Source organism: Passer domesticus, chromosome 34 (assembly GCF_036417665.1).
Source record: "Passer domesticus isolate bPasDom1 chromosome 34, bPasDom1.hap1, whole genome shotgun sequence".
Taxonomy (NCBI): Eukaryota; Metazoa; Chordata; class Aves; order Passeriformes; family Passeridae; genus Passer; species Passer domesticus.
In genome coordinates, this window is record NC_087507.1 from 1,434,756 (window position 1) to 1,455,170 (window position 20,415).

The window sequence follows — 20,415 nt, forward strand, 5'->3', positions numbered from 1 at the left end:
CCCCAAACCGGGGTAAAAAACCGGAGATTCGGGGGGGGGGGGTTTGAAATCTTTTATTACAAAACAACGTCCGGGGTCGCCGCCCACCCCGGGGGTCCCCATTTGGGGGGGGTCCTCCCCGCGGCGGGGGGGTCACAGCCCCGCCAGGGGGCGCAGGCTGCGCTCCTGGAAGAAGCGGTGGGGGGGGGCGCCGGGGGGGGCTCCGGGCGAAGAGGGAGAGCAGCGAGGGGGGCTCGGCCGGGGGGTCCTCGTCAGCCCTGGGGGGGCAACGGGGGGAGCGACCCCCCCACCCTGAGACCCCCGCGCGCACCCACAGCTCCACAGGGACCCCCCCCCCCCGCTTTTGTCACCCACTCCTGGACCCCCCCAGGACCCCCAGGACCCTCCATGACCCCCCCCAGGACCACCTGTACCCCCCAGCACCCTCTGTGCCCCCTCAGGACCCCCCCAGGACCCCCGCAGACCCTCCAGGACCCCCCCCGTCCCACTGCACTGGGATCCCCCAGGATTCCCCAGGACCCCCCTGTGCCCCCCAGGATTGTCCCACACCACCCCAGGACCCCCAATACTCCCCTCCCAGTGCCCCCAGGACCCCCAGGGACGCCCTCAGGACCCCCCCAAGACCCCCCATACCATCGCACCGGGACCCCCAGGTGTCCAGCAGCCCCCCCAGGACCCCCTGTACCCCCTCAGGACCTCCCCAGGACCCCCCTAGGACCCCCATACCATCGCACCGGGACCCCCCAGGTGTCCAGCAGCCCCCCCAGGACCCCCTGTACCCCCACCCAGGACCCCCTGTACCCCCCCTGTATCACTGCACCAAGACCCCCAGGACCTCCCCAGGACCCCCAGGACCCCCCCCGTGCCCCCCGTACCACTGCACAGGGACCCCCCGGGTGTCCAGCAGCCCCCTGTACCCCCCCTGTACCCCCCCAGGACCCCCGTACCACTGCACAGGGACCCCCCGGGTGTCCAGCAGCCCCCGGGCCGTGGCCCCAATGCCCCCAGGACCCCCCCAGGACCCCCCCCCAGGACCCCCTGTACCCCCCAGGACCCCCCCAGGACCCCCCGTACCACTGCACGGGGACCCCCCGGGTGTCCAGCAGCCCCCCCAGGACCCCCTGTAGCCCCCAGGACCCCCTGTATGCCCCCTGTACCCCCTCAGGACCCCCCCAGGACCCCTGTGCCCCCCCCTGTATCACTGCACCAAGACCCCCAGGACCTCCCCAAGACCCCCAGGACCCCCTGTACCCCCCCAGGACCCCCCCAGGACTCCCATACCACTGCACCGGGACCCCCCGGGTCTCCAGCAGCCCCCTGTACCCCCCCTGTACCCCCCCCGTACCACTGCACCGGGACCCCCCCGGGTCTCCAGCAGCCCCCTGTACCCCCCCTGTACCCCCCCGTACCACTGCACCGGGACCCCCCGGGTGTCCAGCAGCCCCCGGGCCGTGGCCCAGCTGAAGCGCACGAGCTGCGGGAAGCCGAACACCGGCTCCAGGTTCCTCCTCAGCCACTCCTTGGTCTTGGGGTCTGCGGGGGGGGGGTCCGGGGGGGCCGTCAGGGACGCCCCGAGAGCGGGACCCCCCCCCCCCCCGGCCCGCCCCCCTCCCCACCGTTGGGGTATCCGGAGCCGTAGTCGCGGTCGGGGTCCCCCAGGTCCTCCACGAAGTTCCAGTGGAGCACGGCGTCGGTCGCGGGCGACCTGGGGGGCACGGGGGGGCTCAGGGGGGCTCCGGGGGGGCTCAGAGGGGTTGGGGGGGGGGTCCGGGGGGGCTCAAAGGAGGCTCTGGGGGGCTGGAGGGGGTCTGGGGGGCTTAGAGGGGGCTCTGGGGGAGCTCAGAGGGGCTCAGGGGGGGTCTAGGGGGGCTCAGAGGGGCTCCGGGGGGGCTCTGGGGGGGCTCAGAGGGGTTGGGGGGGGGTCCGGGGGGGCTCAAAGGAGGCTCTGTGGGGGCTGGAGGGGGTCTGGGGGGCTTAGAGGGGGCTCTGGGGAGCTCAGAGGGGCTCAGGGGGGGGTAAGGGGGCTCTGGTGGGGTCTAGGGGGGCTCAGAGGGGCTCAGGGGGGTAAGGGGGCTCTGGGGGGGCTCAAAGGGGGCTTGGGGGGTGTCTGGGGGGCTCTGGGAAGGGAGGGAGGGTCAGCCCAGGGGGGTCCTGGGGGCGTCAGTTCAGGGTTTGGGGGTCCCAGGGGTCAGTTCAAGGGGGTCCCGGGGTTAGTTTGGGGGTCTCTTTGGGGTCAGTTTGGGGGTTCCGGGGGTCAGTCTGGGGGGGGGTCTCAGTTCAGGATTTGGGGGGGTCAATTTGGGGGTCAGTTCAGATTTGGGGGTCCCAGGAGTCAGTCTGGGGGTCCCGAGGCTCAGTTTGGGGGGGTCCCGGGGTCAGTTCAGGATTTGGGGGTCACTCCGGGGGTCCCGCCCCACCTTGGCGCAGATGCTGGCGGCGCTGACCACGGGGAAGAGCGCGTCGGCCTTGGCGCGCACGGTGACCGCCAGCCCCGGGAAGCGGCGCCGCAGCCGCGCCTCGTACGGCCCCGCGGGGCCACCGTGTCCACCAGCACCTGCCCAAACGGCCAAAAACGGGTAAAGTCAGCCTGAAACAGCCCCAAACGGCCCAAAACACTGGCCCAAAATGGTCAAAAATGGCAAAAAATGGGCAAAGTCAGCCCAAAACCAGCCCAAATGGCCCAAAACGGCCAAAAACGGGGCAAAATCAGCCCAAAACCAGCCCGAAACAGCCCAAAACTGGCCCAAAACGGCCAAAAACGGCCAAAAAACGGGGCAAAGTCAGCCCAAAACCAGCCCCAAATGGCCCAGAACGGCCAAAAACGGGGCAAAATCAGCCCAAAACCAGCCCGAAACAGCCCAAAACTGGCCCAAAACGGCCAAAGTCAGCCCAAAACCAGCCCCAAATGGCCCAGAACGGCAAAAACGGGGCAAAGTCAGCCCAAAACAAACCCGAAACAGCCCGAAACTGGCCCAAAACGGCCAAAAACGGGGCAAAGTGAGCCCAAAAACCAGCCCGAAACAGCCCAAAACTGGCCCAAAACGGTCAAAAATGGCAAAAAATCAGCCCGAAACAGCCCAAAAACGGGCCAAAACAGCCAAAAACGGGCCAAAGTCGCCCCAAAAATGGGGCAAAGTCACCCCAAAACAGCCCAAAACAGCCCAAATCACCCCAAAACAGCCCAAAACGGCCAAAAACGGGGCAAAGTCACCCCCAAAACAGCCTGAAACAGCCCCAAAACGGGCCAAACCAGCCATGTTACCCCCAAAACACCTGCACCCCAAAACGGCCAAAAATGGGGCAAAGTCAGCCAAAAAATGGGCCAAAACAATCAAAAACGGCCCAAACCAGCCCAAAGTCACCCCAAACCAGCCCAATGTTACCCCAAAAACACCTTGAAACACCCGGGCCCCCCAAACCCCCCCCAGGACCCCCAAAACCCCACCTGGGACCCCCAGACCCCCCCCGGGACCCCCCAAACCCCCTCCAAAGCCCACCTGGGCCACCCCCAACCCCCCAAAACCCCACCCGGGCCCCCCAAAATCCCACCCAGGACCCCCAGACCCCATCTGGGCCACCCCAAAGCCCACCCGGGACCCCCAAAATCCCACCTGGGACCCCCAAAACCCCACCCGGGACCCCCCAAAATCCCACCTGGGACCCCCAAAACCCCACCCGGGACCCCCCAAAATCCCACCTGGGACCCCCAAAACCCCACCCAGGACCCCCCAGACCCCACCCGGGACCCCCCAAACCCCTCCAAAGCCCACCTGGGCCACCCCCAACCCCCCAAAACCCCACCTGGGACCCCCAAAACCCCACCTGAGACCCCCAGACCCCCACCCGGGACCCCCAAAATCCCACCTGGGACCCCCAGACCCCACCCGGGACCCCCAAAATCTCACCCAGGACCCCCCAAAACCCCACCCGGGACCCCCAAAATCTCACCCAGGACCCCCCAGACCCCACCTGTGCCACCCCCAGACCCCCCAAAATCCCACCCAGGACCCCCAAAACCCCACCTGGGACCCCAAAATCCCACCCAGGACCCCCCAGACCCCACCTGGGACCCCCAAAATCCCACCCAGGACCCCCAAAACCCCACCTGGGACCCCAAAATCCCACCCAGGACCCGCCAGACCCCACCTGGGACCCCCAGACCCCACCCGGGCCCCCCAAACCCCACCTGGGACCCCCCAGACCCCCCCCGGGACCCCCAGCCCCCACCTGTGCCACCTGCACCCCCGAGTCGAGCGCGAACTGCACCAGCTCGGCCGCCGTGTCCTGGCTCAGCTCGTTCAGGTTGTACTTGGCCCTGGGGGGGCCGGGGGGGCGTCACCCCCAAACTGGGGACCCCCCCCCGACCCCCCCCCCGGCACCCCGAACAGGGAGCTGCCCGCGCCCCCCGAAACTGGGGAGGGGGATTCCCGGAATTTGGGGGTTTTGGGAGGGGCTCCCCAGAATTTGGTTTTTTTTTGGGAGGATTCCCCGAAATGTGGGGTTTTTTTTAGGGAGGATTCCCAGAATTTGGGGCTTTTTGAGGGGGCTCCCCAAAATTTGGGTTTTTTTGGGGGGGTTCTCCCCGGAATCTGGGGTTTTTTTGGGGGATTCCCTGGAATTTGGGGGTTTTTGGTGGGTCTCTGGAATTTTGGGGTTTTTGGGGACACCCCAGAATTTGCGGGTTTTTGGGGGGGGCTCCCCGGAATTTGGGGGTTGGGGGGGGGGGCTCCCCAGAATTTGGGTTTTTTTGGGGGGGCTCCCCAGAATTTGGGGTTTTTGGGGGGTTTCTCGCCGGAATTGGGGTTTTTTTTGGGAGGATTCCCTGGAATTTGGGGGTTTCTGGGAGTTTTGCGGGGGGGGGGGTTTCTCACTGGAATTTGGGTTTTTTTGGGAGGATTCCCTGGAATTTGGGGGTTTTTTGGGTGGGGCCCCTGGAATTTGGGGGTTTCTGGGGGTTTTTTGGGGGGGATCTCCCCGGAATTTTGGGCTTTTTTGGGGGGTCCCCCCAGAATTCGGGGTGTTTTTGGGGGGGGTCTCACCGCTGCAGCATGCAGGCCGAGATGTGGGCGGGGGGCAGCACCTGCAGCGCCCACCCCAGCCAGCCCCCCGCCCCCTCCAGCAGCCGAAGCGCCGCTCCCGCTCCGCCTCCGACAGCGTCTTCGAGTCTGGGGGCGCGCGGGGGGCTCAGGGACCCCCCAGGACCCCCCTGCGACCCCCCCGGGACCCCCAACCCACCCCGGGACCCCCAGAGCTCCCCCCGGGACCCCCGGAGCTTTCCCAGGGACCCCCCCTGGGACCCCCCACAGTCCCCCTCAGGGACCCCCAACCCACCCCCGGGACCCCCTCAGCTCCCCCCGGGACCCCCCAGAACCCCCTCAGCTCCTCCAGGCCCCCCCGGGACCCCCACAACTCCTCCCGGGACCCCCAACCCACCCCGGGACCCCCCAGAGCTTTCCCAGGGACCCCCCCTGGGACCCCCTCAGCTCCTCCTGGGACCCTCTGGGACCCCCCGCGACCCCCACAGTCCCCCTCAGGGACCCCCAACCCACCCCCGGGACCCCCTCAGCTCCCTCAGGACCCCCCCGGGACCCCCAACCCACCCCCGGGACCCTCACAGTCCCCCCCCAGGACCCCCAGAGACTCCCCCCCGGATCCCCACAGCTCCACCAGGGACCCCCAGAGACCTCCCGGGACCCCCCTGGGACCACCAGGGACCCCTCAGGACCCCCCCAGCTTCTCAAGGGACCCCCAGGGACCCCTCGGCTTCCCCCCGGGACCCCCAGGGACCCCCCCGGGACCCCCGGGCCGCGCCCACCTGCGACCCCCAGGGCCTCCAGCTCCGGCAGCCGCTCCAGCGGGCAGTAGCAGATGGCGTACACCATGGGGCCTGGGCACCGGGACCCCCGGCACCGGGACCCCCGTGAGACCCCCGGGCACCGGGACCCCGGAACGAACCCCCCCGAGACCCCGGAATGGGCACCGGGGAACCGGGACCCCCGAACTGAGCCCCCCCGGGGCACCGGACCCTCTCCACCCTATCCCCGGACCCCCAAACTCAAACCCCGGTACACCGGGACCCCCTTCCCCTGAATTCCCGCTCCCGGGACCCCTCCCACTGAACCCCCGCTACACCGGGACCCCCGAACTCGACCCGCGGTGTACCGGGACCCTTCCCACTGAACTCCCGGTGTCCCAGGACCCCCGAACTCAACCCCCGGTACACCGGGACCCCTCCCACCCTATCTCCGGTGTACCGGGACCCCTCCCACTGAACCCCCGGTACACCGGGACCCCTCCCACTGAACTCCCGGTGCACCGGGACCCCTCCCCGGAGCCCCCCGCCCCCCCGGCTCACCGAGCACCGGGCCCCGCCCCGCCTCGTCCACGCCGAGCGCGCAGGGCTGGCGGCGGCTCGGGCCGGGCACGGCGGAGGCGAAGCGGCCCCCGGCCGCGGGATCGCGCTGCAGCGCGGCCAGCGCCATGACGGGGCGGGGCCTGAGGGGCGGGGCCAGGGCGAGCGCCAATCAGGGAGCGGGAGCGGCTCAAGGGGGCGGGGTTTGGGCTAGGGGCGGAGTTTAGCGGGCGGGAAACGGGAGAGCGGCGCCACGGAGAGGGGGCGGGGCGTAACGGAAAGGGGCGGGGCTTAAGGAAATGGCGGGGCTCAGCGGAGAGAGGCGGGGCTTAACGGAAAGGGCGGAGTTTAACGGAGGGAGGCGGGGGCTTAACAGAAAGGACGGGGCTTAATGCAGGGAGGTGTGGCTTAACAGAAGAGGCGGGGTTTAACGGAAAGGGGCGGGGTTTAACAGAGGGAGGTGTGGTTTAAGGGAGGGAGGTGTGGTTTAACGGAAAGGGGCGGGGTTTAACGGGCCGGTATCCCCCCGGGGGAGGGGCCGAAGGGGCTCCCGGGAGCGGCGGAGCACCGGGAGGGACGCGGGGTGCGGGGAGGGGTCCCCGGGATGGGGGGAGGGGTCCCGGGGGGTCCCCGAAGTCTCGTATCCCCCCCCCCAGTCCGGGAAGCGCGGGGGGGGTTTCCCGGAACGGCCCCGCCCTCTCCGGCCTGCCCAAATTTGGGCACGATTGCGTCAGCGGGGAAAGCCCCGGCCCCGCCCACTTCCGATGACGTCGGCGCACGCGGGGGGCTTCCCACGGGAGGGGGAGGGGGGGACACGCGCGGCGCCGCCGCCCCCGGTTGGGCACGGCCGGACCGGAATCATCATCACCACCATCATCATCATCGTCACCGTCATCATTATTAATAATTAAATACAAATGTACAAAAAAATAACGAGCAGCGACAACGCCCCGCCCCCGCCCCGGGGGCTGCTCCCCACCGGGGGGGGGCTGTAAACGTCACGAGGGGGGGTCCCGACCCCCTCCCCGAGAGCCGGGGGGTCCCCAGGCCCAGCTGGGGGTGGGGGGCTCCAGGCCCTGTTTGGGGGTCCCGATCCCGCCCCGGGTCCCGGCCCGGGGTTTGGGGGGGGGGGTCTGGTCCTGCCGGTGCCTTCAGCCGGTGCCCCCCCCATGCTCGGGGGTCTTTTCAGGGCTCCCCCGGCCCCTGCAGGTCCTCGGTGAGTGGGGGAGGGGTCTCTGTGGGGTGAGCCGTGTCCGCGGGGGTCCCACGCAGCGTCCCGGGGGGGTGGGCACGGGGGGGGGGTCCCACGCAGCAGCATCCCGGGGCCGCCCCGTCCATGGGGGTCCCGTTCGCTCCGTGTCCGGTCAGGGGGTCCCGTTCTCTCCGTACCCCGTCCATGGGGGTCCCGTTCTCTCTCCGTGCCCCCGATCAGGGGGTCACCGCTTCTCCGTGTCCCCGCCATGGGGGTCCCGTTCTCTCAGTACCCCCGGCTAGGGGGGTCCCGTTCTCTGAGCACCCCCGGCCGGGGGGGTCCCCCGCTTCTCCGTGTCCCTGCCATGGGGGTCCCGTTCTCTCCGTGTCCGGTCAGGGGGGTCCCGTTCTCTCAGTACCCCCGGCCGGGGGGGTCCCCGCTTCTCCGTGTCCCGATCAGGGGGTCCCCGTTCGCTCCGTGTCCTGTTCAGGGGGGTCCCGTTCTCTCCGTGTCCCGATCAGGGGGGTCCCGTTCTCTCCGTACCCCGGCCACGGGGGTCCCGTTCTCGCGTACCCCCGGCCGGGGGGGTCCCCGCTTCTCCGTGTCCCCGCCATGGGGGTGCCGTTCGTTCCGTGCCCCCCGTTCAGGGGGGTCCCGTTCTCTCCGTGTCCCCGGTTAGAGGGGTCCCGCCGCTCCGTGCCCCGGTTGGGAGGGGGGTCCCGCCGCTCCGCGTCCCTCCGGCCAGGGGGGTCCCGGTGCGGGGCTCGCCCCCCGGAGCCCCCCCCGGCGCCGGTGCCCGGCCGCTCTAGAAGCCGAGCGCGGCCCCGGGGGGCAGCGGGCAGCCCGAGCCCGCGTGGTCCCGCACGGAGCCGCGGAGCCGCCGCACCTGGGCGCGCAGCCCCGCCGCCGTGGCCGCCAGCGCCGCGTTCTGCGCCCGCAGCCCCCGCACGCGCTGCTCCAGCCGCGCGATCCGCTCCAGCTTCCGCCGCCGGCACCGGCTCGCCGCCAGCCGGTTCCGCAGCCGCCGCCGCTCCGCCTGCAGCCGCTCCGGGGAGTCCGCGCCCGCCTCCGCCGCCTCCGCCGCCTCGGCCGCGGGCAGCCCCGGGAAGGGCCCCGCCAGCCCCGCCGCGCTCAGCGCCGGCGGCTCCGGCAGCGCCACGTTGGGCGGCCCCGGCTGGTGCAGCTCGTCCAGCGCGGGGGCGAAGCCGCCGCTGAAGGCGTCGCGCTCGCCGGGAGCGGCGTAGAAGAAGCCGCCGGTAGCGGCGGAGCCGCCGCCGCCGCCGAAGAAAGCGCTGTCGGCGGGGCACGGCGCGGGTTTGAGGGCGCGGAAGGGCTCCTGCGGCGGGCCCGGCGGCAGCGGGCCCGGGAGGGAGCCGTAGTCGGGCTCGGCGCGGCAGAAGCCGCCCGGGAAGGGCGCGGGGCGGAAGAACGGCGGCTCCATGCGGGAGCGGCGGCGGCGGCGGCGGGACTCGAACCCGCGGCGCCGCGGCTTTATGGCCGCGCGGGGCGGAAACGCGGCGCCATTGGCTGGGCGGGCGGGGGACACGCCCCCTCCCCGTAGACACGCCCCCGTCGCGTATAGACACGCCCCCTCCTGCATGGACACGCCCCCAGGCCCCCCAAAATCAGCCCAGGACCCCCCAGGACCACCCCAGGACCCCCAAAATCCCCTCAGGATCCCCCAGAATCACACCGGGACCCCCCAAAACCACCCCAGGACCCCCCAGAATTAGCCCAGGACCCCCCAGAGCCTCCTCAGGACCCCCAAAATCACCCCAGGACCCCCCAGAATTAGCCCAGGACCCCCCAAAATCACCCCAGGACCCCCCAAATCACCCCAAGACCACTCCAGGACCCCCAGAACCACTCCAGGACCCCCAGAACTGCCCCAGGACCCCCCAAAATCCCCTCAGGACCCCCCAAAATCTGCCCCAAAGGCCCCGGGACCCCCAGGGGTGGGGGCCGTGTCCCCCCGTGACCCCGCGTGGCCCCGCCCCTCGGGGCGTGGCCGGCCCCGCCCACGCGCGCAGGCGCGGGGGGCGGGGCCAGGCGGGGCGCGGATTTTGGGGGATTTCGGGGTTTTTTTGGGGATTTCGGGGCCGGGTTTCCCCTCCCGGTGACTCAGGGGCCGCTGTCGCCCCCCGTGACCCCCCCGGGGGGGGCAGAGCGGCCCGGGGGTCCCGGGGGGGTCCCGGGGGGGTCCCGGGTTCAGGTCCCCTCCCCCCCCCCCCAAAATGAGTTTCGGGGCCCAACGGCCGCGGGGGGGGAGGGGGGCGGATGTCCGGGGGGGAGGGGCCGGACTGGGAGCACTGGGAGCACTGGGGTCACACTGGGGCGACTTGGGTCTATACTGGGAGCACTGGGACGCCCCCCAGACCCATACAGGGAGCACTGGGGGGGCTCCAAGCCCATAGTGGGAGCACTGGGACCCCCTCAGTCCCATACTGGGCCATACTGGGACACCCCCAGGTCTATACTGGGAGCACTGGGACCCCCCCAGACCCACACTGGGCCATACTGGGAGCACTGGGAAGCCCCCAGTCCCATACTGGGCCATACTGGGAGCGCCGGGCCCGGCGCTGGGGCAGCTCGGGCGCGGCCCCCGTGACCCCCCGTGACCCCCCGTGACCCCCGTGACCCCTGGGGGGGGCGGGGCCTCCCCGGGGCCGCTCCGGCCGCGCCTCGAAGGGCTCGGAGGACCCCGCGCGGCGCGTCCGCCAGGGGGCGCAGCGCGCAGTGCGGCCGCTCCTTGTCCGTCTCTGTGCTCCGGCCGGAAGCGGAAGCGGCGCGGCCGGAAGTGGGCGGTGCGGCCGCTCTGGGCGCGGCTCTATGGCGCGGCGGGCGTGGCGGGCGGGAGGGGGCGGGGCCAGGCGCGGCCGCTCCGGGCGCGGCTCGGTGGCCCTGGAGGACCCGGCCGGTGCCCCGGGAGGACCGGCGGACATGGCGGCGGGGCGGGACGCGAGCGGGGCGCTGCTCACCTGGGTAAGGGGCCCGGGACCCCCCCGGTCCCCCTCACCCCCCTTGGTGACCTTTGACCCCCCCTCAGACGTGTCCGTGAGCCTCCCGCCCTTTGACCCCGTCCCGGCGCCCTTTGACCCCCCCAAATTGGGGAGGGGGGGTTTGGTCGCTGCCCCCCCTCTGGGCCCCCCCCGGGGGTCTGGGGGTGCTCGGGGGGGTTTGGGGGGTCCTGAGCCCCCCTTTGCCCCCGGTGTGCGGCTCTTGGGGTTTTGGGGTGTCCCTGGTTTTGGGGTGTCCCTGATCCTCTGGGGGGGGCTGTTTGGGGTTTTTTGGGGTGTCCAGATTTTGGGGTGTCCCTGATCCTCTGGGGGGGCTGTTTGGGGTTTTTGGGGTACCCCTGTCTTTGGGGTGTCCCTGGTTTTGGGGTGTCCCGGATCCCCCGAGGAGCTGTTTTGGCTTTTGGGGTGTCCCTATTTTTGGGGTGTCTCTGTCTTTGGGGTGTCCCTGACTCTCCCTGGGGGGGCTGTCCCTGTTTCTGGGGTGTCCCTGATCCTCTGGGGGGGCTCTTTGGGGTTTTTTGGGGTGTCCAGATTTTGGGGTGTCCCTGATCCTTTGGGGGGGGCTGTTTGGGGTTCTGGGGTGCCCCCGTTTTTGGGGTGTCCCTGATCCTCTGGGGGGGGCTGTTTGGGGTTCTGGGGTGCCCCCGTTTTTGGGGTGTCCCTGATCCTCTGGGGGGGGCTGTTTGGGGTTCTGGGGTGCCCCCGTTTTTGGGGTGACCCCCCCGCCCCCCCAGCTCCGCAGCTTTGACCCCCCCGGGCCGTGCGCGGCCCCCCCGGACCTGGCCAGCGGGGAGAGCCTGGGGCACGCGCTGCACCGCATGTGAGTCTGGGGGGGCCGGGGGGCTCGGGGACCCCCCCGGGGGTCCGGGATGATTTTGGGGACCCCCCCGGGGGTCTGGGGCTGACTTTGGGGACCCCCAGAGACCCCTCGTGGTTCGACGAGTCGTGGCTGGGCCGGATCCGGGGGGACCCCGAGGGCGGCGCCCCCGCCAAGGTGGGGAGGGGGCTCCTCTGGGGGGGTCAGAGTCTGGGGGTTGTTTTTGGGGTGGGGGCGCTTGTTTTGGGGGGTTTTTTGGGGTGGGGGGGCTGGGTTAGGGAGGGTTGGGTTTGGTGGGGTTGGTTTTTTGGGGAGGGATTTTGGGGTGCTGGCTTTGGGGGGGAGTAACTTGGGGGGGCTTTTGGGGAGCTCTGATTTGGGGGGGTCTTTTGGGGGGATTTTGTGGGGGGCTGATTTGGGGGGTGTTTTAGGGGGCACTGATTTTGGGGGGTTTTTTGGGGGGCCACTGGTTTTCGGGGGCTTTTGTGGGGCCCTGATTTGGGGGGGGTCTTTTGGGGGTCACTGATTTTGGGGGGGCTTTTGTGGGGCCCTGATTTGGGGGGGGTCTTTTGGGGGTCACTGATTTTGGGGGGCTTTTGGGGAGGAGTAACTTGAGGGGGCTTTTGGGGGTCACTGGTTTTGGGGGGGCTTTTGTGGGGCCCTCATTTGGGGGGGCTTTTGGGGGTCACTGATTTTGGGGGGGCTTTTGGGGTCACTGATTTTGGGGGGGCTTTTGTGGGGCCCTGATTTTGGGGGGGGTGTTTTGGGGGTCACTGATTTTGGGGGGGCTTTTGGGGAGGAGTAATTTGAGGGGGCTTTTGGGGGTCACTGATTTTGGGGGGGCTTTTGGGGGGCATTGATTTTGGGGGAGCTTTTGTGGGGCCCTGATTTGGGGGGGGTCTTTTGGGGGTGACTGATTTTGGGGGGGCTTTTGGGGGTCACTGGTTTTGGGGGGGTCTTTTGGGGGTCACTGATTTTGGGGGGCTCTTTTGGGGGTCACTGATTTTGGGGGGCTTTTGGGGAGGAGTAATTTGAGGGGGCTTTTGGGGGGCGCTGATTTGGGGGGGCTTTTGTGGGGCCCTGATTTTGGGGGGGGGTCTTTTGGGGGTCACTGATTTTGGGGGGGCTTTTGGGGGGCCCTGATTTGGGGGGGGGTCTTTTGGCTCACATCAATTTTCACATCACCTTCACGGCAACGCCTTTGACACCACCCCACTTTGGGGGTGGGTCTCTGTGGCCCCCCCATTTCGGGGCGCCCCGGGGTGGTGCCCCAGCGCAATCCGGGGGTCCCGGGGCGGGGGGTCCCCACCTGGTGCCCCCTCCCCAGGCGGAGCCCCTGCGCCAGCTGCTGCACAGCGTGCTGGAGTACTGGCAGCACGTGAGTGTCGGGTGGGGGTCCCCACCCCGGGGACCCCCAGGCGTGTCCCGGGGGGGGTTTTGGGGCTCCCCGCGGGCCGGGGGCTCCCCGGGGCGGGGGGCTCTGAGCCGGGACCCCTCCCCAAGGTGCTGGGCCGGGCGCTGGCGGAGCGGCACGTGCCGGACGCGGCGCGGGCGCGGCGCGGCGACCCCGAGCAGCTGCGCAGGCTGGCGGCGCTGGTGCTGGGCTGCGCCGTCTGCTGCGAGCGCAGGGAAGGTGGGTGAGGGCCCGGGGGGGGGGGCCGGGACCCCCGCAGCGCCCCCCCGAGCCCCCCGAAACCCCCCCTGCCCTCCCCAGAGCACATCCGGCGCATCATGACGCTGGAGGAGCCCGTGCAGCGCGAGGTGATGGCGGCCATCCAGGAGGTGGGGGCGCCTGGGGGGGCTTGGGGGGCCCTGGGGGGGTTTGGGGGGGTCCCTGAGGGGTTTGGGGGGTGTTGGGGGGGTTCTCTTAGGGTTTTTGGGGGCCCTGGGTGGGTTTTAGAGGCCCTGGGAGGGTTTGGGGGGGTCCTTGAGGGGTTTGTGGGGCCCTGGGGGGGGTTTGGGGGGGTCCCTGAGGGTTTTGGGGAGTCACTGGAGGGGGTTTGGGGGGGTCCCTGAGGGTTTTGGGGGATCTGGGGGGCCCTTGGGGGGGTTTGGGAAGGTCCCTGAGGGTTTTGGGGGGGCTCTCTTAGGGTTTTTGGGGGCCCTGGGTGGGTTTTAGAGGCCCTGGGAGGGTTTGGGGGGCCCTGGGGGTGGTTTGGGGGGGCCCTGGGGGGTTTGGGGGGCCCTTGGGGGGGTTTGGGAAGGTCCCTGAGGGTTTTGGGGGGTTCTCTTAGGGTTTTTGGGGGCCCTGGGGGGGTTTTAGAGGCCCTGGGAGGGTTTGGGGGGGTCCTTGAGGGGTTTGGGGGGGCCTGGGGGGGGTTTGGGGGCATCCCTGAGGGTTTTGGGGGGGCTTTGAGGGGGTCCCTAAAGGTTTTGGGGAGTCACTGGAGGGGGTTTGGGGGGGTCCCTGAGGGGTTTGGGGGATCTGGGGGGCCCTGGGGGGGCTTGGGAAGGTCCTTGAGGGTTTTGGGGGGGTTCTCTTAGGGTTTATGGGGGCCCTGCAGGGGTTTTAGAGGCCCTGGGAGGGTTTGGGGGGGTCCCTGAGGGGTTTGGGGGGCCCTGGGGGGGGTTTGGGGGGCCCTGAGGGTTTGGGGGGCCCTGGGGGGGTCAGGGATGGTTTGGGGGTGCCCTGTGAGGGGTCCCTGCACGCTGGGTCTGGGGGAGATTTGGGACCTCGGGGCTCGGAGGCTCTCGGGGGAGTTTTGGGGACCCCCTGGGGTTTTTGGGGGGCCTGAAGCCCCCCCAGACCCCCCCCCACACCCCAATTTCTCCCTCCCTCGGGGCAGCTCCTGGACCCGGAGCCGCCGGAGCCGATGGCGGCCGAGACCTACGGGAGCTGGGACACCCAGGTGAGGTGGGGGGCAGGTTTGGGGGGTCTGGGGGGCAGGTTTGGGGGGCCTGGGGGGGATGTGGGGGTGTCTGACCCCCCCCGTGCCCCCCCAGTCCCGCCAGTATTACTTCCTGAGCCAGGAGCCCCCCGAGGAGGGGTCGGGGCAGCGCTGCCGCGAGCTGGAGCAGCAGGTGAGGCCTGGGGGCACCTGGGGGCACCCCAAACCCCGGGGACCCCCAAATTCCACCCCGGGGAGGGCGGGAGGGGGATCCTGGCAGGTCGGGTGAGGGGTGGGGGCACCTGGGGGGGGTCCTGGACACCTGGAAGGGATCCTGGGCACCTGGGGGGGGTCCTGGGGGGGATCCTGGGCACCTGGGGGGGATCCTGCACACCTGGGGGGGTCCTGGGGGGGATCCTGCTCACCTGGAAGGGATCCTGGGTACCTGGGGGGAGTCCTGGGCCCTCTCTTGCTCACCTGGGGGGATCCTGGGCATCTGGGGGGGATCCTGCACACCTGGAGGATCCTGGCTCCCTCGTGCTCACCTCGGGGGATCTTGTGAGGGATCCTGGCCCCCCTCGTGCTCACCCGGCCCCCTCCCTGTCCCCCGGCGCGCAGCTGGCCGCGCTGCAGGAGGACAAGGCGCTCCTGGCCGCCGAGAACCGCGCGCTGCGGCAGCGGCTGCAGGACGGCGGCGCCCCGAAGCTGCAGCGGCTGCAGGCGCAGGTGGAGGAGCTGCAGGAGGAGAACTGCAGGTGAGGCCCGGCCCCGCGGGCGCCCTGCCCGCCCTGCCGGCCCCGCTGAGCCCGGCTGTGCCGCAGGCTGGAGAGCGGCCGCGAGGAGCTGCGGGCGCGCTGCGCCAGGCTGGAGCGCGAGGCGCGGGAGCTCGCAGTGCTGGCCGGGGAGGCGCGGGCGCTGCGCGACGAGCTGGAGCTGCTCAGGTGAGAGGGGAGCTGAACGGGGGAGATCAGCCCTGCTCAGGTGAGAGGGGAGCTGAACAGGGGAGAGGGGAGCTGAACGGGGGAGAGGGGAGCTGAACAAGGGAGATCAGCCCTGCTCAGGTGAGAGGGGAGCTGAACAGGTGAGAGGGGAGCTGCAGGGGGAGGGGAGCTGAACGGGGGAGAGGGGAGCTGAACAGGGGAGAGGGGAGCTGAACAGGTGAGATCAGCACTGCTTAGGTGAGAGGGGACTTGCACAGGTGAGAGGGGACCTGCACGGGGGAGAGGGGACCGGAATGGGTGAGAGGGGAGCTGAACGGGGGAGAGGGAACCTGCTCACGTGAGAGAGGAGCTGTACAGGTGAGAGGGGAGCTGAACAGGTGAGATCAGCCCTGCTCAGGTGAGAGGGGCACCTGCTCAGGTGAGATGGGTGCCTGAACGGGTGAGAGGGGACCTGTAAAGGTGAGATGGGGACCTGTGCAGGTGAGATCAGCCCTGCTCAGGTGAGCTGGGACCTGCTCAGGTGACCTGGCACTGGGATGTCCCCGTGCCCGCTGTCCCCGTGCCCGTCCCCTCACGGTGCCCCTGTCCCGGGGATGTCCCCGTGCCCGCTGTCCCCGTGCCCGCTGTCCCCGTGCCCGCTGTGCCCGTGCCCTCACGGTGCCCCTGTCCCGGGGATGTCCCCGTGCCCGCTGTGCCCGTCCCCTCACGGTGCCCCTGTCCCGGGGATGTCCCCGTGCCCGCCGTCCCCGTCCCCTCACGGTGCCCCTGTCCCAGGGGTTGTCCCCGTGCCCGCCGTCCCCGTCCCCTCACGGTGCCCCTGTCCCAGGGATGTCCCCGTGCCCGCTGTGCCCGTCCCCTCACGGTGCCCCTGTCCCGGGGATGTCCCCGTGCCCGCTGTGCCCGTCCCCTCACGGTGCCCCTGTCCCTCCGCAGGCCGTCGGCGGCGCGGGCGGGCCGGCTGGAGGCGGCGGTGGCCGGGCTGCGGGGCCGGGCGGCGGCGGCGGGCGAGCTGCGGCGGCGGGCGCGGGCGCTGGAGGAGCGCCACGCCGCCCAGGCGCGCCGCGCCGCGCACCTGCAGGCGCAGCTGGGCCGCGCCCAGGCCGGCCGCGCGCAGCTGGAGGCGGCGCGCCGGCAGGTGAGCGCCGCGGGGGCGCGGTGGCACCGGTGGCACTGGTGGCCCCGGTGGCCCCGGTGGCCGTGTCACCCACCTCGCGCTGCCCCCACAGGTGGCGGAGCTGAGCGGGCAGCAGGCGGAGGCGGCGCTCAGGGAGCAGCGGTGGCAGCTGGAGCTGCGGCAGCTGCGGGAGAGATGCGAGGCGCTGAGCCGGGAGAAGGAGGTGGGGACGGTGGGGACAGGGCTGGGGACACGCCTGGGATACCTGGGTCACACCTGGGTCACACCTGGGTCACACCTGGGACACGCCTGGGACACCTGGGGACACCCGTGTCACACGTGCACGCCTGCCCGTGCCGCAGCGGCTGCAGGAGCAGCGGGACACGCTGCGCGAGGCCAACGAGGAGCTGCGCTGTGCACAGGAGCTGCAGAGGCACCTGGGCCGGGCAGGTGAGAGCCGGGCAGGTGAGCGGGGGGGGGACAGACACCTGGGGGGGGGACAGAACACCTGGGGGGTGACAGACACCTGGGGGGGGGGGACAGACACCTGGGGGGGGGGACAGACACCTGGGGGGGGGACAGACACCTGGGCGGTGAGCACAGCAGGTGACAGAACCCCTGGGCAGCTGGGGACACGCCCCTGCCCAGCACAACGCTGGTGTGCGCACCAGAGACCCCCCCACAGGTTTTGGGGGGCTCGGGGGGTCCGGGTGGGCCTGGCACAGTTTGGGGGTGTCCCCTGCTGTCCCCCCCTGCCCAAACTCCACCTTCACCCCCCCCAGACGCGGCGCTGGAGGGGGGCGCGGCCCCTGCCCGGAATTTGGCGGCCGAGATCCTTCCCGCCGAGCTCAGGTGGGTCCGGGGAGGTGGCATGGATTGGGAGGGGGTCCCCACTTTGTTGTGGGGTCCCCCGTGAGCACCCCGCTGTCCCCCCCCTCCCCAGGGACACGGTGACGCGGCTGCGGCGCGAGAACCGGCGGCTGCGGCTGCAGCGGGAGCAGCTCCGGCACAGGTGGGGGGCCCGGGGGGTCCGGGGGTCCTCAGCAGACCCCTGAGGGCCCCCCCAGTCCCTGAGGGCCCCCCCAGTCCCTGATGAGCCCCCCAATCCCTGATGAGCCCCCCCAGACCCTGATGAGCCCCCCCAGTCCCTGATGAGCCCCCCCAGACCCTGATGAGCCCCCCACCCGCAGGCTGGAGGCCGCAGGGGCAGCGGAGCCTCGGACGGCGCCGGGCAGACCCCAGGAGGAGGTGAGGGGGGGACAGGGAGATTTGGGGGGGGTCCCCAGTTCCTTTTGGGGGTCTCGGTGTCTTGGGGAGGGTCTCGGTGTCGTGGGGGGGGGTCAGGTTTTTTGGGGAGGGTCTCAGTGCTCCAATTTCACCTCTCTCCATTCCCCCCAGCTGGCGCTGCTGGAGGAGACCCCCGAGGAGCTGTGAGTTTTTGGGGGGGTGGGGGGGATTTGGGGCGCCCCCCCCGACCTCCCCCACCTGTGACCACCCCCTGCCCCCCCAGGGATGAGCTGCTGGAGGGAGAGGAGGAGGAGGAGGAGGAGGAGGAAGAGGAGGAGGAGGAAGAGCTGAAGCTCTCCAAGGCTGGTACGAGGGGGTCTGGAGTGGGCATCAGAATTTGGGGAGGGGTCAGGGCGTGGGGAGTCCTGGGGGGGAATTTTGGGGTACCCCGGGGTGGAATAGGGAGTCTGGGGGGTGATGTCTGCAGGGAGGGGGCAGGAGATGAACCGTGCCTCAGTTTCCCCATGCAGATCTGGGGTTTTGGGGCTGTTTTTTTGGCTAACCTCCCTTTTTTCTCGTGCTGTGGGGTCAGGATTTGGAGGTTCCACGAGGCCGCCCCCCCAGAACCCCCCCTCACCCCCTGGGGACCCCCCCGGGCCTGCCCCCCTGGCCCCCGTGCTGCGGCTGCTCCGCGGCCAGCTGCAGGAGAAGGACGCGCTGATCCGGCACCTGGAGGTGAGGGTTCACCCTGGGGGGGGTCCTGGGGGTCTCCATGCCCGGCTGAGCCCCCCCAAAACCCCCCCAGAGCGACCGGGAGCGCAGCTGGGCGCAGCGGGAGCGCGAGGAGCGGCTGCTGGTCACGGCCTGGTACAACATGGTGAGCGCGGGGACCGGGACCCCCGGGACCCCCGGGGCGGGCTGAGCCCCTCGCTCACCACCCCGCGGTCTGCAGGGAAGGTTCTGGATGGGCAGGGTGGGATGGTGAGGGACTGGCAGAGAGGCAGGGCTCGCCGGGGTCAGAGCAGGGGAAACTGAGGCACGGAGGGTGGGGAGAGGGGCGGGAATGGGAGCTGGGGAGAAGGGGATTGGGGGATGATCCCGGCACAGGGGAGGGATCACACAGGTAGAATGAGGGGATACAAAAAGTTCTAGGTAGGAAGGATTGGATGCAGAGTGATTGACAGGGACTGACAGTGATTGACAGTGATTGACAGAGGGCAGGGCAGGGATTTGGGGATGATCCCAGCACAGGAGAGGGATCATACAGGTAGAAAGAGGGGTACAAAAACTTCTAGATGTAGAGGATGGGATGCTGAGTGATTGATGGGATTGACAGAGAGTGACAGGGACTGACAGTGATTGACAGAGGGCAGGGCGGGGATTTGGGGACGATCCCAGCACAGGAGAGGGAATACACAGGTAGAGGGAGGGGATACAAAAAGTTCTAGATAGAAAGAATGGGATGCTGAGTGATGTACAGAGACTGACAGTGATTGACACATTGACAGTGATTGACAGGGACTGCAGTGATTGACAGAGGGCAGGGCAGGGATTTGGGGATGATCCCAGCACAGGAGGGGGATCACACAGGTAGAAGGGGAAGGATTGGATGCGGAGCGATTGACAGGGATTGACAGAGGTTGACAGGGACTGACAGGGATTGACAGTGATTGACAGAGATGCAGGCCGGGGATTTGGGGACGCTCCCCGCACAGGACACCGATCCCACAGGCCGAGGGCGGGGGCACACGAGCTGACCCCCTCGGTTTGACCAAGCCCACCCACACGCCAGCCCCCACAAGGCCCAAACCCCCGTGTCCCCGCAGGGGCTGGCGCTGCAGCGGTGCGAGGCCGGCGCGGCCGCGGCGGCTCCTCACGGCGGCGGCGCCCTGTCCTTCCTGGCCCGGCAGCGCCTGGCCACCGCGGCGCGGCGGGCGCGCGCCCCGCACGGCCGGGCCCCCCCCAGCTGAGGGGGGTCCCCGCAGACCCCAGACCCCCTCGCTCTGGGCCGGTCCCAAGGTCTCACACCCCGCGCCTTTCGCGGGGTTTTTAGCACTTCTATTTTTGTAGCTGATTTTCGGGGGGTTTTCTGTGTGTTACCCCCATAAATTGTTCTAATAAAGGATCAGGGTTCAGCGCTGGAGATTCTTTATGGGGGGGTGTCGGGGGGCTGAGCTGTTTTGGGTGTTTTAAATCACGGGGTGCGGCAGGCTGGGTGGGGGCAAGCACCCTGCAAATTATTTTGGTTTTGCCTTTTTCCCTCATGGTTTTCACTATTTCCCCCTCACGTTTCTCACCCTTTTTCCCCCCTCACATTTCTCACTTTTTTCCCCTCACATTTCTCTCTTTTTTCCCCTCGTTTTTCACCTCTTCCCCTCACATTTCCCACGTTTTCCCCTCACATTTCTTTCTCTTTTTCCTCCTCACATTTCTCACTTTTTCCACCTCACATTTCTCACTTTTTCCCCCTCATGTTTCCCACTATTTCCCCCTCACATTTCCCACCTTTTTCCTCTCACATTTCCCCCCTTTTCCCCCCTCACATTTCCCTCTCTTTTTCTCCTCATGTTTCACACACTTTTCCCCTTCACATTTCTCACTCTTTTCCCTCACATTTCCCCCTTTTCCTCCCTCACATTTCTCCCTTTTTTCCTCTCACATTTCTCACTTTTTTCCCCCTTGCATTTCCCGCCATTTTCTCCCCTCACATTTCCCCCCTTTTCCCCTCACATTTCTCTCCTTTTCCCCTCACATTTCTCTCTTTTTACCCTCACATTTCTCTCTCCTTTCCCCTCACATTTTCCCCCTTTTCCCCTCACATTTCTCTCTCCTTTCCCCTCACATTTCCCACCTTTCCCCCTCACATTTCCCACCTTTTCCCCTCACATTTCTCACTTTTTCCCCTCACATTTCTCTCTTTTTTCCCT

At 69.2% G+C, this 20,415-nt stretch overlaps 2 protein-coding genes across 2 annotated transcripts; one reads left to right on the plus strand and one right to left on the minus strand.

The window, feature by feature from the left end:
* Positions 1-38: 38 nt before the first annotated feature.
* On the minus strand, positions 39-6,514 carry RNASEH2A (ribonuclease H2 subunit A). Its single transcript, XM_064402031.1, is given in 10 exon segments — positions 39-257; positions 1,410-1,533; positions 1,617-1,705; positions 2,418-2,533; positions 2,536-2,554; positions 4,228-4,315; positions 5,040-5,121; positions 5,124-5,165; positions 5,816-5,887; positions 6,356-6,514. Coding segments are annotated over 10 exon segments (765 nt in total). The 5' UTR covers positions 6,483-6,514; the 3' UTR covers positions 39-251.
* A 3,816-nt stretch (positions 6,515-10,330) lies between these two features.
* On the plus strand, positions 10,331-19,626 carry HOOK2 (hook microtubule tethering protein 2). The gene is made up of 22 exons (XM_064402068.1): positions 10,331-10,348; positions 10,415-10,526; positions 11,296-11,381; positions 11,483-11,555; positions 12,706-12,756; positions 12,882-13,011; positions 13,093-13,160; positions 14,165-14,227; positions 14,322-14,399; positions 14,825-14,961; positions 15,028-15,147; positions 16,081-16,282; positions 16,374-16,484; positions 16,624-16,711; positions 17,044-17,113; positions 17,205-17,273; positions 17,452-17,509; positions 17,660-17,691; positions 17,772-17,854; positions 18,081-18,223; positions 18,294-18,365; positions 19,315-19,626. Exons 2-22 carry the CDS (start codon positions 10,485-10,487, stop codon positions 19,456-19,458), a joined length of 1,920 nt encoding a protein of 639 aa, XP_064258138.1. The 5' UTR covers positions 10,331-10,348; positions 10,415-10,484; the 3' UTR covers positions 19,459-19,626.
* Positions 19,627-20,415: the final 789 nt, after the last annotated feature.

Bases quoted from the DNA above. Each gene is read 5' to 3' on its own strand.
- HOOK2 (XM_064402068.1), top strand. From the start codon at position 10,485: ATGGCGGCGGGGCGGGACGCGAGCGGGGCGCTGCTCACCTGG. The intron at 14,228-14,321 runs GTGAGGTGGGGG...GTGCCCCCCCAG, and splicing joins ACGGGAGCTGGGACACCCAG to TCCCGCCAGTATTACTTCCT. The intron at 16,283-16,373 runs GTGAGCGCCGCG...CTGCCCCCACAG, and splicing joins TGGAGGCGGCGCGCCGGCAG to GTGGCGGAGCTGAGCGGGCA.